Raw genomic sequence first — 15,975 nt, 5'->3', positions numbered from 1 at the left:
GTGTGTGTGTGTGTGTGCAGGGACGCTCTGTTACTAAGAACCAAGCCGGAGGACATGGTGGCTCTGCTCCACACCAACCTGCTGGGCACCATGCTGACCTGCAGGGCGGCACTGCGCAGCATGCTGCACACTGAGGGAGCTGCCATTGTTAATATAGGTAGTGAATCCAGAGTCCTCTGTGATTACTGTTTGGTCACTAGGTGGCAGTGTACATGATTTCTTCTTTTAGAGTTTGAGTTTAAGTTTAAAGTGTTACTTTACAGGCCCATACGGGTATATTTAACATTTACTACATATATCTTATTGCAATTTATTTTTTAGTAATAAGCATACTGTAAGTTATTTGATGATGAATGGTGATGGGTTGGAAGATTTTTTGTTACAGTTACATTCTGTTATTTTTTTCCACAACATGTCTGTGTTTATGTCTCTTTGTTGTTTGCAGGCTCTGTTGTGGGTATGAGAGGGAACGCTGGCCAGTGTGTCTATAGTGCCAGTAAAGCCGGTCTAGAAGGTTTCACACGCTCTTTGGCTAAAGAAGTCGCCTCACGCAATATCAGAGTGAACCTGCTGGCTCCAGGTACAGTACGACTCCATCTCTCCTTCTTAGCACCTGCCCTAGTTCTTTTTTCTGTCTCACTTTCTGTCACCTTGTTCTTTTTATAGTCTTTCTCATGTCTCCGTCCTCTCTTGCTTCCAGGTTTCATCCACACTGACATGACTGCAGGGCTGAAGGAGGAGGACGGGGTGCGCTCTATCCCACTGGGGAGATTTGGCGAGCCAGAAGAAGTAGCCCTGGGGGTCCTCTTCCTTTTGGAGTCTTCCTACATCACAGGGCAGGTGCTGGTGGTGGATGGAGGGCTGCAGTTGGCCATGTAGAGAATGGGGCCTTCCTCTGGAGTCGCCTCAGCACTCAAAACAACGGTAGTGAGGCAGGTGAAAGCCTCACTCTGCCTTTTCTTGAAAATTGTATGTCTTGGTTAAGGCACGGTTGGAGACTTTCTAGGACATGTTTCAAGAACAAGATGAAGGGACGGAACAAAGTTTTTGCACAGGCTGTAAAAAGGCAGTTACTTTCAGAGGATCACTGTCCTACTGCTCTCTGTCTGCTTCTGCTGAGTCACTCTGTCCAGCCACAGTAGGCGTGGCCTGATGTGTCTGTGTTTGTGTGTGTGTGTGACACTCGATCATGACTAACACTGCTGACTCCAGAGTGTCTGGCCCAGTCCAGACCTCCGTGCCCTGAGGTCCTAAATTTGATCAGTAGATTGAAAGCTGTTGGTCTTTTTCCATGACTGTAAAGCGCCCCCTCATGTTTTGTTCCCCACCTCCCCCAGGCGACCCCCTTACAGCCAGCCCATGTTTCCCCTCCACCAGCGGCCCCCTGAGCCCACCACCTCTGGAGGGGCCTGTCGAGGGGCCAGACATGTTGGGCTGCAGCTGGAGGAAATTAGAGGTAGTGGTGGAGGTGGGGGGGGTATTTTTAGCTCTGGGAATGTTTTGAGTGTCTGGTTACAGCTCTGGACCTGTAGTGTGGATGGATGGGGTTGGAGGTGACTGTCATGCTCAGTGATGAGATTTGAAATGCTGCGTCGCTTGTTCCTGTCATTGAAACACGCTGTTAAGTGTCATAACCGTGACTTAAAGTGAGAAACTTTGATAGTGTTTTATGTACACTTGTGTCCTAAATGTTGTATTTTCTATGAAAGGATTAGCTTATGTTGTACTCAATACACCATACAATGGTATTTCCACTGTGACTAATAGTGTGTTTTCTGGCATTCTCTTATTGTTTTAAGAAGAGCCTGCCAGTTTTTAAAAACATCTCACGCTGTCTCTGAAGAGTTTGATTTTTATTAACTTTCATAACCTAAAATAATATCAGGAGAACAATCCATATACAGGCATTGATTGGCATAGAAATGTGCAAACACAGTAACTGTCAGCTGATGCAAGCTCTGAACAGATGCAGAAAAAGATGTCCACTTTGTATAGTATTACATAGGTGATGAAAATAGTAGATATAAATATACCTTGCCTTTCACTTTCCACCTGCTGAGTGTTTTCTACTGCTGAATACTGGAAAAAAAAAGCTGTGTTTTTATACATCCTGGAAAAAGTTGTTTGGCACTGTACAAGTGTCCAAAAATAACATGCAAAGAAATTGTTTGCATTAAGCCTAAAAGTGATTTAAGGCAGTAAATATATTTATAAAACTTCATGATACAGAAAAGATTGTCTTATCAATGAACGAAAGGTTGCTGATATAATTTATGTCAAGATTGATGGGAAAGCAAGGGGTTTTTTTTTTTCTCATACAAAAATAAAATGGACAATCTGTGACGTGTGTGACGAATACACTGAAACTTTTCACAGCACCCTCTCGAGTGAGAACATTTCAATTCACACTTGTAGATAAACCATTGAAGAAGGAAAAAAAATCACAATAATGACCCACCATCACCAAAGTTTTCCATATCTTTCATTTTTCTATATCACATCTTCACCTCTGCCGCAGTCACTCACATCCTTCTATCGAGTGTTAACTTACCACAATAAAGCTGATGTCCATCACATAAACCTGCTTTTTTTCCGTCGCTGTCCCTTCCTGTATCTGTTAGATCCACCCTTCCTTAAGTTCTGCTGCACCCACAAACAAACAACCCTCATTCCTTTTGCTAAAAAAAAACACTAAACATACTTTGTAAGGCCCGGCCTTTTCCAAAATCTGTGAACTAATCTAATCTGAGACTGTATGATACTGTGCTACACAAGCCCACATAATAAAAGTTTGTGATCTCCTTCGTCAAAGCTACCATGCTTTGAGTCATTCAGTCTCTTTTTAAGTCTTCTCCGGCATGTCCCACTCCTACCCAAAGTTGGTGCAGTGCTACGTATAGATACAGTATTAGTCTGTGTATTTCAAATGGCACCACTTGAACATGCATAGTAATTCTATGTTTCATTTCATTTTAAAACCTGTTTTTTTTATATCTTTACAAACATGAGGCACTTAAAAAGACAACCCTTTTCAAAATTCAACCGTACAGTTCATGAAACGTGAGAGCATATTTATGAACAGTCTTTCCACTTCAATCATTTTCCAGGTCCAGTTGATCAAATGAAGCATGGGGAAACAACTTGATGAATTCGGTAACATAATGAGTTGTGTCATACTATAAAAACATATGAAAACCACGGCTGCACCAGCTCGCTCTGCCCACCGACCCTTTAGTTTTGTCCCCCAGGTGAGGTGGACATGGTTATATTTGTCTCAGGACTGCTGGGAACAAGGGCAGCTTTCAGGGGGTTTTGTAGATGATGAAACGTCCCAATCCTTGTGCCTCCCTGTGGTCTCTACAGGTCGTCACTTTCCACCAGGCCGCCGGGCTGCAGCGGGCTGGAGTCCGGGAAGAAGGCCGCCTTCACGTCCAGCCCTCTCTCTGTCAGTGCGGCGTAGCGGCTGGTGGAGGGACGGACCTTCTTGGGCTTGGGGAGGTTAGGCTGCTGCCACTGAGCTGAGGGGTAGAGCAGAGGGTGGGAGCTTTAATAACGTGTAGAGAGCCATAGCCACACAACAAATACTGAGCTGTGTGTGTGTGTGTGTGTGTCTCAAAACTCACCGTGGACATCAAGACGTGCAGTGCTGGATACGATGCCGGCGTCATTCTTGGCTGACACAGTGTACCAGCCAGCGTCTTCTTTCATAGCAGGCTGGATGATCATACACAGGTAGCCACAGTTGTCCTGGTGCATGCTGGGAAAGAAAATTGACACAACATTTAACGGATTATTTAAATATTCTATCTTTTTTGGGTTCAAATGCAGGATGAAGAAAGCATTATTTAACCAGTGGATTTACCTGATTCTGTCTGTGTTGTGAGTGAATGACTCATTCTCTCTCTTCCAGAAGATTTGTGGGTAGGGAACCCCTGTGACACGACACTCCAGTCGCACAGGATGACCCTCGGCCACACTTGTGTTCTGCAGCTTCTCAACGAACGAAGGGGCCTTGTGCATCTCTTTGGCTGTGGAAAAGAGCAATTTTAACGAGGGGTTTTCTTGGTCCAAATCGTGCCAACATGTATCTTCTGCGCAGATGCCAACTAATGTTTCACATGTTTCTGTTTACCTGCGACAATGAGTTCCAGGTTAAAGGAGTTCTGCCCGGCTCGGTTGCTGGCGATGCAGGTGTAGATACCTGCATCGCGGCTGGTCACGGGCTCGATGACCAATGAATGCACGCCGTTTTCCCTCACCAGCATCTTATGGGAGGAGTCAGGGCGGATGGTCTGTCCGTTCAGCTGCCAGATGAGGTCAGGAGTGGGCAGGCCGCTCACCTACACGTGGTCAAAGAACACAGCAAACATTAGGATTCACTGAGTGTGTGAATGCTTCTTCAGAGTGCAGCCTGTGCTTGTTTCAGATGGGCAAATGAGTATATTAGCTGCATGTGTTCTGTCGGGGCAGTGTGTGTTTATTGGGAGTATGAAACAGCAGTGGTTAATCTGTCTGCGTTGTGTTTGTCTGGAGGAGCCTGGTCGCCTGCATGCTTTGTCATGGAAATAAACTGCACAGAGAAAAGACCCGTCTCTCTCTGCAAACAAACTTCCCTCATTGCCCAACTGGAAAAATGTGCCACTGTGGGTAGGCCTATGCATGTGTTTCGTTAAATGAACAACAGTCCTCAGATATCAGGAAGGAGAGTAGACTAAGCAGTCATAAGTCTTTCTGGAAGCGGCCCAATGCACTTTTAGAAGTTGGGACATTTTAAGCATGGAATATTTGGAAAGCCACAAATGATCTGGAAATAAATATTTTCTATAAATATCCTCGACATTAAGGGCTCCGAAGGAATGGAGACTCTCGGTTTATTTCTGACAAGCATAAAAAAGCAGCCTTTTTATAGTGAGTTAATTGTGGGTCTGTTTTATTTTATTACATGTACCAGTTTTCAAAGAGTTTCCAAGCGCTGTCGGCTGGAGGGAAGAAAGGTGATGACGAACGAGATAAAGAGAGAAAATGAGCGCGGGTGGAGGGAGTGGTGCAAAGGGGAAATAATTGCAGAAAAACCTGATCCCACTTAATCCCTGAAAAATGACACCTCTGTATTCTCCCTGTCTGCTTTGAGCCATTCGTAACGCGAGGAAGTGATGAAACATGTCGTCTCTTTATTCCCTACAGAAACTGGAATGCACAGAAAAGGAAATGTTTCTTTGGCAGTGCAGACACGGAGCCTCCCTGAAAGCAATACAGACGCTGAATTAAAGGGCGGGTCTGAAATGGCTTTCTCTATTACTATGATTAACATATTCGCTTTGGTGCGGGCATTTTCCTTTCCAGTCATGTCTCAGTTATTCTGAACCGGCTCTCTTTATCAAAGAATAGCAGCATGGATTGGACACTTTGTTCACCTACACGGTAGAAGCACAGGAGCTTATAGCAGAATATTCTAGACTGTGATCCCACTCGATTAAACTTACTGTAGAGGGTTAAAGTACAGATGGACATTTTGGCATTACTTGTCCACAAAAGAAGGCCTTGAAATTGCGGTCATGTATAAAAAGGTCTTCATAGCTTGACATGCCATCCCAGCCTGAAAAACTTAGTGTATAATTTGTCTTTTCTGCTTTTAAGTTTTTTTTTTTTAAAAATGTCCTTCAATAAGCAGAAGCTGACCGATTTTTGGGACTAAACACACTCAGATGACTTCTTCTATGAATCTTTTACCAGTGGAAGCCACATTGTGATAAATATATTTCATCTTAAGCACTGAAAACTGTGAACCTCAGCAGTAAAACGTCATCAGAGGTCTCTTCCTCCTAATCAGTAAATAACTGTTTTATATGGAAATTGTTGCAGCCACCATAGTGGCTGCAACACGCTGACCTTCCTTCCTCCTTTCATCACATCATACACTCTCAGGAGTAAGAGGTGTGTATTTACCTTGCAGTCCATCCGGCACAGTCGGCCCTCCTGAACGATGAGGTCACCGGGCGCCTGCAGGAAGTGGGGGCGGAAGTGGCGCTCTTGGATGTTATCGTTCTCATCACCGCTGTCTCTAGACCTGGACCTGGGCCTGATGGAGAGAGGGAAATGCACAGTATTTAGCCTCCTCAACTCTATACAGCAGGTCAGGACCCATGGGTGTTCCTGTGACCTCACCACTCTGCCGTCAACCAGAGAGGGAGAAGAAAGAGAGTGGGAGACACTGATTGTTATCTCGATCTCTCTTCTCACTCAAAACATCTCTGAGCTCATGGAGTGTTCATCTAGATATCAGATTACAGGTGGGGTGTTTTTGTATGTGCTGTGAGTAGCGTCTGATCTTTTGTGTTTTTTCCAAAATCTGTGCCTGAATGAATGCGTGCTGTATATACAAGGTCATTAGAGCAATGAAAAACAGAACAGAGCAAACAGGTGTTCCCTCTCATTAACACTCAGCTTTTCTTTTCTTGAACACAAAAGGGAAAACTGTGATTCAGCTCACAGCAAACATTTGTGTAAACAGCAGCTTCTTGGAACGTTTTACGTCAGAATAACGAACTGCGCCGAAGTGTGAGTGAGTACAGCCATCGCGCAGATGGCGAACAGCCTGCCGCACATGTGCCCGCCGTCGATATTCCCATGTGGCTTTTCTCCCTCTCCTGTCAGTCTGCGAAGCCTCACCTGCGCATGTGTCCGGGTGTGGAGCGTTGGCTCCGGCCTCGCTGGTTCACTGCCTGGACCATCATCCTGCCGGTGCAGCTCACCCTGCCCTGTGAGAGGGAAGAGAGACAGAGAGAGAGAGGGGAGAGCTTATGAGGTGTTGACACTCCACCATACCACAAGCAGCAGTCAAACCGGGAGGAGGAAATAAAATGTGAGTGTTGGAGCTGGAAAAGTCTGTTAGAAAGCCTGTAACACATGAACTTTTGACCCACATCAGGGCTTTCGCGATTTCCTGTCTCATTCAACGCCCTCTTCCTCTTCAGGCTGGAGACATTATCTTGAAACTCATTATTCTCTCGCTAATGGCCGCTTACATGTCCTGCTTTGTTCTTTTATGAAAAGGTGCATATCAATTTTCTATCACATTTGATGTATTGTTTTTTCCCAGCTCTGCACCCGTGAACTCACCTCAGGGTTGCCTGCCATGATTGTGTAGTTGCCATCATCATCCAGTGAGGCTGCAGCAGTGTGCAGAGAGCAGGTCCCATCAGCGTCCCGGCTGATCCTGTAGTGCTCACTTCTCTTGGAGATTTGCTTCCCATCTTTGAACCAGTAGACCTGTGACACAAGATATCAGACACGTTATGATTTAACCGACCTTCATGCTAAAATCAATCAACTGAAGAAAACCCTCGCTCTCTATCCTTCTTTCCCCTCTATCTCTTTCCTTTTTTTTTTCATCACTTCATTCTGAAGCCTGTCATCACCACATCATTAATGCGGACAGAGCCAGGCAGCCAGCCCAGGCCAGTGTGCGTTCTTGCAAAGGGCCTCCCCTTATCACAACACAGAGCATATGTACAATATCTACGCCCTCCATCATCAACATCACACATCAGCAACTCCCAAGCAAGGAAGCCATGCCATCATACAAGCTTCAAAATGACCAAACATTTATCTAATATTAATAATCGCTGCAGCATCATTGCCAGCCATGTTTAATCATTCAGGGTGATGACATTCTTTCAGAAACATGTACTGTACAACCTCCCACCTTTGGTTTGGGGTCTCCATGGACCTTGCAGGAGAAGGTGACCGGCATGCCCTCGAAGACTTTGTAGTGTTTGAGCTTCTGGTCGAAGGTTGGTGCCACCCCCTTGCCGGTGGAGTCTTCATCGTGCTGGACGTCGTCGTCTGATTCCTCCACCGGAGAACGCTCCAGACGGAATTCAATCTCACTGATCAGGCGCTGCTCGAAGCTGGACACTTTATATTCCTGCACACCAGCAAAGGAAAAAGAGAAAAGATTCAGAGAAAGACTGAGAGAGAGATTCTACGCTAGGTTTGTGTGGTCACAAAGGCAAGCACATTTAAGAGCGTGCGGAAAGCTATCAATAAAACTCTGTTTGCCCTATTCCAGTTTTTTTTTCACACACCCATTAACCTGTCTTCATTGTCACCCAAACTGCCAACTTTCTCCCAGTTCTCTAATACACTCTACCCACTCCTCCTTTCCAGCATCTCCATCAATCTCTCATCACTGTAGCTTTGCTGAGGCAGAGGGAACATCTGCAGAGCCGCATGGTCTGATGACATATCACACAGATAATGACAGGCCTCGGGCACAGCTGCACAACCAGCATTTATCCTCCTGAACTCACTCCTGCTGCTCAACGACAAAACACAGAAGTGGCCCATCGAGATCCTCTGAGGTATTATCCTGTAATAGCAGCGCGGCAGCTGCTGCAGCATGTTCCTTTCTGAAAATCTTACAAAGTCATATTCAACTGTCCTAATTGCTACTTAAATATCAAATGTAGCAAAGATGGCAGCATGCATTGCAGACAGAACAGTGCAATCTGGGTAAAACCAGGCATGCTTACTTGTGTTGCAGTCAAGCTTGAACATGCTTCATTATCTGAATCAAACTACCTGCACTGAACAACAACAAAGTGTAAAAGGTGAGACCACATTGCACACACACTCAATCAGTTCTATTCTGTTGTGTTTGTCACACCTGCCTGTGAATGGATTACATAGTCAATATGGAACCACAGAGACCAAAAAACAAGTTCCGTATTAATGCCCTTTGTTCCCTTATCAGCTAATTCCCAGGCCTGATCCTGTTCTGGTCAAAGTGAACACATCCAAGCCCTTAGCGTGACTTTGTGTATACATTTACACACAGTGACATTTCAGATGGAGTGAATGAAAAAGCGGAAGGTGACAGAGAGAAACAAACATTTTTAGAAACCTTTTGAGGGAAAGATTCTCTATCAGATGAACTATCTTCCTGTTGACAGAAAAAAGGGAGTTTTGTCTGCTTGTTGTATCACACCGGGTGGGAAACACAGTTATTCTGTGTGTTGTGTGTTTCACGCTCAATCTTACCTGCTCTCAACACAGAAAATTCATATTCACATGCTTAAATATCAAAATACGATGCATTTGCACCGATGCATTCCCAACAGGTTTAGAGTCGTGCTCAGAGCCATGCAGTGCTGCAGTGCTGCAGTGCCACAACCAATCAGATCACTCCTCATGCCAACAGGCTACGTCACACTGGAACGGCACCGCGCTAACTCGATTTTATGCATCAGTGTGAACACAATTTGTGTTTTAGTGACGTTAGCTATGTCTGCATTGTGACTTCACTTAACTAATCAGTGTGTTAACGGAGGATACTGTGTCATTCAGAGCCAGTTTCACCTCTGTCTACTGTCATTCTACATGCTGTATGTACATATAAATTATTACAAATGTTGACTGATACAGCTTGAAAGAACTTCACCAACCTAAACCAGATTCATCTTTTATTTGGCCCAGTTTTAAATGACAAAAATCATGTCAACAAATAATTTCTTCTGTAGGTTGAAAGTAGCCATGATGAAGGATTATATAAGCGACTAAACAAATACAAAAAAAAAAGCCAGTTCATCCGTGAATGAACAACCGACACTGTGGGGAGGTGCTATGCAGTCAGACAAATAGCTACACAAGCCTTCAAACAGCGTTACTCCCCAGCATGTTTGTAGCAACACTGGTTTCTACCAGTTTGCATAAACAGAGCTTTTTATGGAGGGCTCTGGAGGACTTTACAGTGTTTATACCCTGCTTTCATAACTCGCTCTTCAGCAGTGTTTACAGGGACTGGGGGTTGGGTGTGTGCTCGGATTCGACAGTATATAAAGGAAAGCCAGCAGTCATGGGATAGGAATGACACCAGCAAAGTAACAGTGGACAAAGCAGCAAACAGAAAGGTGCTTGTGTCGTATACATGCATATACATGGGATGTGTGCTTTAAAAAAAAATGCTGGTGTGGACATGTTGTCCAAACGTTTCCATGCTGGTATGATTTCAGGTGAGTGTGTATGTGTGTGATTTTCCCCTGCAGGTGTGTGGATCCTAGTAAAGAGCCACCGTACCTGTGTGACTGGCTCCTCCTCTGTGTCCTGTGTGTTTAAGACTGTGGCAGCGTTGTCAGCACCCAGCAGCCTGCGAGCCATCTTCTCCTCATAGGTTAACCTCTGGAAGCAGGGATTAATGGGGTCAGCGGGGGGTTAGTGTGTGAGTTGCAGAACACACACTTGTACACACCATCACATAGCTACTGTATTTGTTAATTAGGGATGTTGCTGAGTATGGAGAAAAACATTATGAATCTATTTGAGTGTGCATCACACAAAAGCTTGTTTAAATACACTTTTTAGTGGTAGTAAAACAGTTTTCTTGCATGAATAATTGATGACCTGTTAATCTGTGTTACTGAACAGGCTCATTCTATAACTGCCTGTAAACACACAGTTGTTTCAGTAATGGAGTAAGGACACACACTAACACAGACACACCTGTTGACCATTGCTTATGCGCTCCTCTTTAAAGCGCAATTTTCTCTCCAAGTCCTGGATGACGGCATCCTTGGATCCTTGGATGTCCGAGTCAGAGGTGGCACGAGGAGTCCTGGTCACCGAGGACTTCCTGGGAAACGCTTTGCTGAAAGGACAAAACAGAAACATTTGTCAGCATTAAGTCGTGGCACGCTGCTCTGTGGCACACATGCTATCTCAATGTGTCGCAACTCCTCTTTCCTCTCTAGTTCCTTTTTGCTCCCTCTCTGGCTCTCTCACATCCCACCCTTATCTGGACATGTCCAGCTATAGCATTCCACAATGTGTCTCCTTATCTCTCACAACTGCAGCAGGAATGCCAGGGTGAGAGGGGGAGTGCAGGAGTGAGGGGCTGATGAAAACTGATGACTGGCAAAGAGCTGATGGTGGAATGCCCTTGATGGAGGAAAAAAAAAACTTAAAAACTTAAATTTCTCTCTCCAGAACAGCCATCAGAAGAGATTTTATCATCAACTCAATATGAAGAGGCCAAAATCTAAATGCAGTCGCCCTGCAGTCCATATGAGCTGGATGAGAAACTCTGTGAAATGATAGATCCTGACAGCCAGGAACTTCATACAGCGTATACGCAAGTTAAGATACTGAAATCTGAGTGTCCTGAGTGGTTTTCTTGGCATATGGGGGCTAAAGCTCATGCACCTTAAGAACACTTTTGTGTCTTCGTGTGTGGGTTTGTGTGTGTTTAAAAGGGCTCTATAGTTAGCGTTCCTGTAAACATGCTGTATAAAAATGTAAACATGTCATCTTCCATCTAACAGACATCCTGCCTCCTGCCTCTAGTTGGCAGCAGATTTACAAGACGGGGAGCTCAACTCGCCTGAGACACAGTGTGTGAAGAACATACAAAACTTATGAAACATGACGGACACTATAAAGAAAAATCTGTACAAGTGCATGTGAGGGATACTTACACAGTCCCGTTGCCTTTAGGAAGGCCCAGGGCATTGACTGTAGGACTGGCAGGTGAAGATGGTGTGGAGGGCAGCACTGAGGACAGGAAGCTGGAGGCTGGAGATGGAGGGACGGAGGAGAACGGTGAGGACATATCTGAGTAGGCTGGAGACAAGGAGACAGGCAGAGGGGGAGGAGGCGGAGGGGGAGGGAAGTCTTGGGCGGGTCCTGATGGAGAGGACAGGTTACTGGAGCTGAGGAAAGGTGGAGGCGGAGGCGGGAATGAAGGAGAGGTCGGAGACTCCACACTGCCGGCCTTGGTGAAGGGGGGCACGGTGACCCTGCCGAAGGGCTTGTGTGAGGTGGGAGGAGACAAGGGGGAGGACAGGCTCGACCCCGAGGAGCCAGAGGACTGGGTGACATAGCCTGCCCCACCAGGGCTCTGAGCAGCAATGAACTGCTTGGGCCGGGCGTAGTTGAAGGTGCTGGCCTGCATGGCTGTGTTGTTCTCCAACTCCTGGAAGGAGGGAGGAGGGGGGAGAGGTGGAGATGGCGGAGCAGGTGGAGGCACTTCCTGAGGTGGCTGCTGAGGTGGAGGCGGGACTTCTTGGTTCTGGTGCTGCTCCTGCTGCTGCTGCCAGTTGGCGGCTTCCTGCTGTTCCAATAGAATCTGGTCCTGCAGCTGCTTCAGCTGGGACGCGTTCCTGCAAAGCGGAAGGAAGGAAGGATGATCAGTGACAGTTATCAGAAACTACAGTCATATTATATTTTCTTAAGGAATTTTCATTCTTTATGGGATAGAGGGTCTCTGTAACAAAGTAACACACTTGTAAAAATGTTACAAAATCATGCAGCTGTTTTCAATTTATGCATGACACCATTGCCTGGTCACCATCCAACTGCAGTCAGAACACAACTGGCAGAAATGTTGCTAAATGTGAGCATAATCGATGGAGAGTTAAAATGCCAAACAAACTGTTGGGACAGTCGAGTGAGGCAGAAACACAACGAATCGAGAACACGTTAACTCTCAGAGACATAAAACACTTTGAGGATGACATCAGCACGTGGTCATGGAGTTGAAGTGAACTGCTTTTCCCAGGCCCGAAGGCCGAATAGTTTGTTAGGCCTGAGGCAAAGCACAGTTATGTGGAAAAATTGCGTGTGTGTGTTAAGTGTACGTTTTGGGAAGGAAACCGCTGCACCAGCAGCACGGACTGATAGGTTATCAGCCTCTTGCCTTTAACAAAGACTTGTTAAATAGCCAGCCTGTTGACAATACATCAACTATGGTGAAGGAGTGAGGAGATAAGTGTAGTATTGACAAAAACAGCTCTGTTTAACAGAGCAGGAGCTGACTGTGAGCTGGTCTGGTACAGAGGCAGAGCTCAGATATGATGTTTTTCTATCTGAGAAATAGGACAAACGAAGCACACAGTTGAGGTGTGGCTTTGAATGGTATTGTGATGAAAGAAAAAAAAATCGCAACGTTTGCGGTGTCATTTTCCCAGGGATAGGTCCTGATGATGAAGTATTGTGTTTTTTCACAGAGGTGTGGTCATCCAGTCTCTCCCCCAGCTTGGTTGATTCACCATGTTGTCACGTCATTGTGGGAGAGAGGGAGGTTTTTAAATTTTGTAGTGTCATCACATCCAAATCTAAAGTTTTTATTTTCTCCTAGAATCACTGAGACAAACTCTACATGCACCGGGAGGGTTTATTAAAGAGGACTAACTTTGAAAACCACAAGACAGAAATGAACTCAGAAGCTCTCCGTGAGGACCAGGAGGAGGACATGGGTCTTTGGGAAAGGTTGAAGTTATAAACCTTCAGAGTATACAGCTATGTGTATGTGAGACTGATGAGTTCTTCATAGGCAGCCTGTTCAGAATATACTGTGCATCCCAGTGGTGCATGTTGTTAGGAGTCCACCAGGACCAAGTTCACGTGCCCAAATCTTTTCCAGATGTTGAATAATCAGTAGAGTCTTTTTGACTATTTTTCATCTGTGAGAATGCAGAGAACCCCCCCTCCCTATAGCCTCCCCCCATATACATTTGCAAACAACACCAGTGAATATTTCACAGAACTGACAGTTGTAGCATAGTGTAACAAATCCACCACACAATCCAACAGCAACATGACTGATTAGTCTGTCCTAGCCAGTTATTTTGGTCATATGCTCCCCTCCAGAGGAGACTTCACATGCCCAAATAAATAGTCGTTAATTCAAAAGCCTCCATTGCGATCATTCCAGGCCGTCGCAACCTGGTGCTCTCCTCACAGGAGTCACTGACCGCAAGAGCACACCATGAATTCAATGCATCCTCCTCCCTCTGTATACATTTTTTTCCTTTACATTCTCCAAAGGTCTCCCGTTCAGGCCTCCACCAAAAGAGTGCTTTTACAGGAATAGTTTGGCAGCTCGCAAGGCTCGCAGCGCTCTGCAGCAGTTTGATTCCTTTTTTGGCTGTGTTCTCGGAGCGTCGGGGAGAAGCACCCTGCCTGTTTGCTCCAGCAGAGAGGAAACACACTTCATTTCCTCACAGCCTCATCCCTCTCAACCCCCGACACACTGCTTTACTGCTTCTGCGTGAAAGACCTCAAAGACCTCTACAGCGTTTACATATGTTTTTGGACATAAGTGTAATATATAAGTGTAGTAGTGAGAAAAACAGCTCTGTCTGAGTGTTTCTGACATAGGTACACGTATGTAAATGTATGAGCCGGAGGCAGAGTGGATGTTATTCAGCTGTAACTGACATCACCCCTTTGCCTTTAAAAGTGCTTTCTATATAAAGCAACTATGGCTAAACAAGCACCTTCATTCATTACAAACTGCTGTGCAACCCTCTTACATTGTATCATAACATACTCTCAGTAAAGTCAGTAAATCCCTGATTTAGGAAGCATTAACAGGTCAGTATTGATACCCAACAGACTTAATACACAATCAAGTCATCCATGCATATTAAAACGAGACATTTGACTGATCTAAATACAGTCAGATTAGATTTGACTGCTGATTAGACGTTTGGCATACTTCCTATTTGACCGTGAATGAAAAGGTCAGCTTGTATAATTTACAGCTGCATGAATAGTTTTATGGCCCACTTAAGGATTTACATCAAGCAAAGGATGAGGGTCATCCAGACTCTGTGACCCTGCAGCCTCCAGTTCTGATGGTCCAGACTGCTTTGACCACAGAATGCAAGACAAGGCCGCTGCACGCACACTGTGTCCTGTCTTTTCAAAACCTCCTTGTGTAAACCATTATAAGGTATCTGGAAATGGCTTAGGAAGCAGAGCAGACCTCCATCTCTCTCTCTCTTATTCTTTGTCTCTCTGGTGGAGCGGGGCTGAATTAGGAGGGAAGTGTTCCTCTGTCGCCATGCCAACGGCCCTGTGTTTTGCTGTTCTGATCTGAGCCAACTGGCCCACAGAGCGCCGTGCTCCGCTAAGAGAAAACGCTCCAGCTCCTCTGTAACACAGCGTTACTCATATGTCTCTCTCCCTCATTGCCTCTCTTTTTCTGCCCCGACGTTTGGTGGTATAAATAGGCAAAGCAGTTTTTGTCTTCCCATTTTCACCCTGAAAAATACTTTCCTTGGGCTGGACCCTGTCTGTAAATGCTTTAATGTGGGAAAAAAGAAAGAAGGGTAGTAAAAGGAATCTGGCCCAGGGGAACTTTGTCTGTCCATTTTTTAAACAGATCCAGGAACAGCTTAACGGTAACTTAATTGAAAGTGTGTTTTACAGCCCAGTCATGTATCAGTCAGCTAAACACCGAGGCGTGCCAGACACAGCGGGTCTTTGCCGGCAGCATCTTGTTTTAATAAATGCAGACCTCAACATCTTAAATGGCCATGTTTACTCTGTGCCGCTTGTGTGTGCTTCCGGAGAAATAATGACCCAGGGTGCGTGAGAAACACATCCACTGTTCCACCGCCTATTGGAGCAAGATGGGAGCCATCCGCGGGTTTATCTGCTTAGCTCCTTAGCTCTGCAGCTGGCTGTAAAGACGGAGCTTTATTAGACTCGACCAGTTGATGACAAGAAGCATGCCAGGGTAGAACAGGAAGTAGTTGAGTGTACATAGCCAGTAATGAGGGGTTTCCTTCTGTAAACAACAACATGAGGGGAACTAAGGACATGGCTTTTCTGATTCTGTAGGTGTTTATAAACAGAAGAAAATTAGATTAGCATAAAACAAGGCATCTTCTAGGCTGTGTGAAGCAAGCTGAACAAGGTAAAGGCTTTAGTGGGTGTTCTGGCTAATTTCAGGCTATAGGCCCATTGTGTGTTTGCATTACACCTCCGTATGTTTGTTTCTGCAAACACCTGTGGCTTAGTAACAGCATGACCTTGCCATTTGTAAATGATTTATATCCAAATAGTCAAATTGAACTCTGGTATCACACCTACAACACAAACACAGTCTTGGAAACCCTGCCTGACATCATTACACACACACACACACACACACACACACACACAGAGAGAGAGCTTTAGCTGAACCGTGAC

The 15,975-nt window shown here is 45.3% G+C and overlaps 2 protein-coding genes across 10 annotated transcripts in view; one reads left to right on the top strand and one right to left on the bottom strand.

The window, feature by feature from the left end:
• Positions 1-2,441, top strand: part of cbr4 (carbonyl reductase 4) — a 5,803-nt gene extending 3,362 nt beyond the window's left edge. For both annotated transcript variants that reach the window (XM_035652963.1, XM_035652964.1), the window contains 3 exons: positions 21-157; positions 446-580; positions 701-2,441. In XM_035652963.1, the coding sequence (XP_035508856.1) occupies positions 21-157; positions 446-580; positions 701-879 (451 nt within the window). In that variant the 3' untranslated portion in view covers positions 880-2,441. The remainder of the gene's footprint in view (positions 1-20; positions 158-445; positions 581-700) is intronic.
• palld (palladin, cytoskeletal associated protein) overlaps positions 1,839-15,975 on the bottom strand; it is a 51,946-nt gene continuing 37,809 nt past the window's right edge. For 6 of the 8 annotated variants that reach the window (XM_035652955.1, XM_035652957.1, XM_035652956.1 and 3 more), the window contains 12 exons: positions 11,472-12,155; positions 10,501-10,645; positions 10,078-10,179; positions 8,906-8,944; positions 7,706-7,927; positions 7,120-7,269; positions 6,670-6,758; positions 5,947-6,079; positions 4,133-4,340; positions 3,863-4,028; positions 3,624-3,757; positions 1,839-3,518 (listed from right to left, as the gene is read on the bottom strand). In XM_035652955.1, coding sequence (XP_035508848.1) covers positions 3,358-3,518; positions 3,624-3,757; positions 3,863-4,028; positions 4,133-4,340; positions 5,947-6,079; positions 6,670-6,758; positions 7,120-7,269; positions 7,706-7,927; positions 8,906-8,944; positions 10,078-10,179; positions 10,501-10,645; positions 11,472-12,155 — 2,233 coding nt within the window. In that variant the 3' untranslated portion in view covers positions 1,839-3,357. The remainder of the gene's footprint in view (positions 3,519-3,623; positions 3,758-3,862; positions 4,029-4,132; positions 4,341-5,946; positions 6,080-6,669; positions 6,759-7,119; positions 7,270-7,705; positions 7,928-8,905; positions 8,945-10,077; positions 10,180-10,500; positions 10,646-11,471; positions 12,156-15,975) is intronic. The other 2 variants (XM_035652958.1, XM_035652960.1) reach the window with 2 other exon arrangements.

This window comes from Morone saxatilis, unplaced genomic scaffold (genome assembly GCF_004916995.1).
Source record: "Morone saxatilis isolate NCDOM2014 unplaced genomic scaffold, NCSU_SB_2.0 Contig12, whole genome shotgun sequence".
Lineage (NCBI taxonomy): Eukaryota > Metazoa > Chordata > Actinopteri > Moronidae > Morone > Morone saxatilis.
The sequence above is the reverse complement of the archived record's forward strand: the minus strand, read 5'-3'. Positions and strand labels throughout refer to the sequence as shown.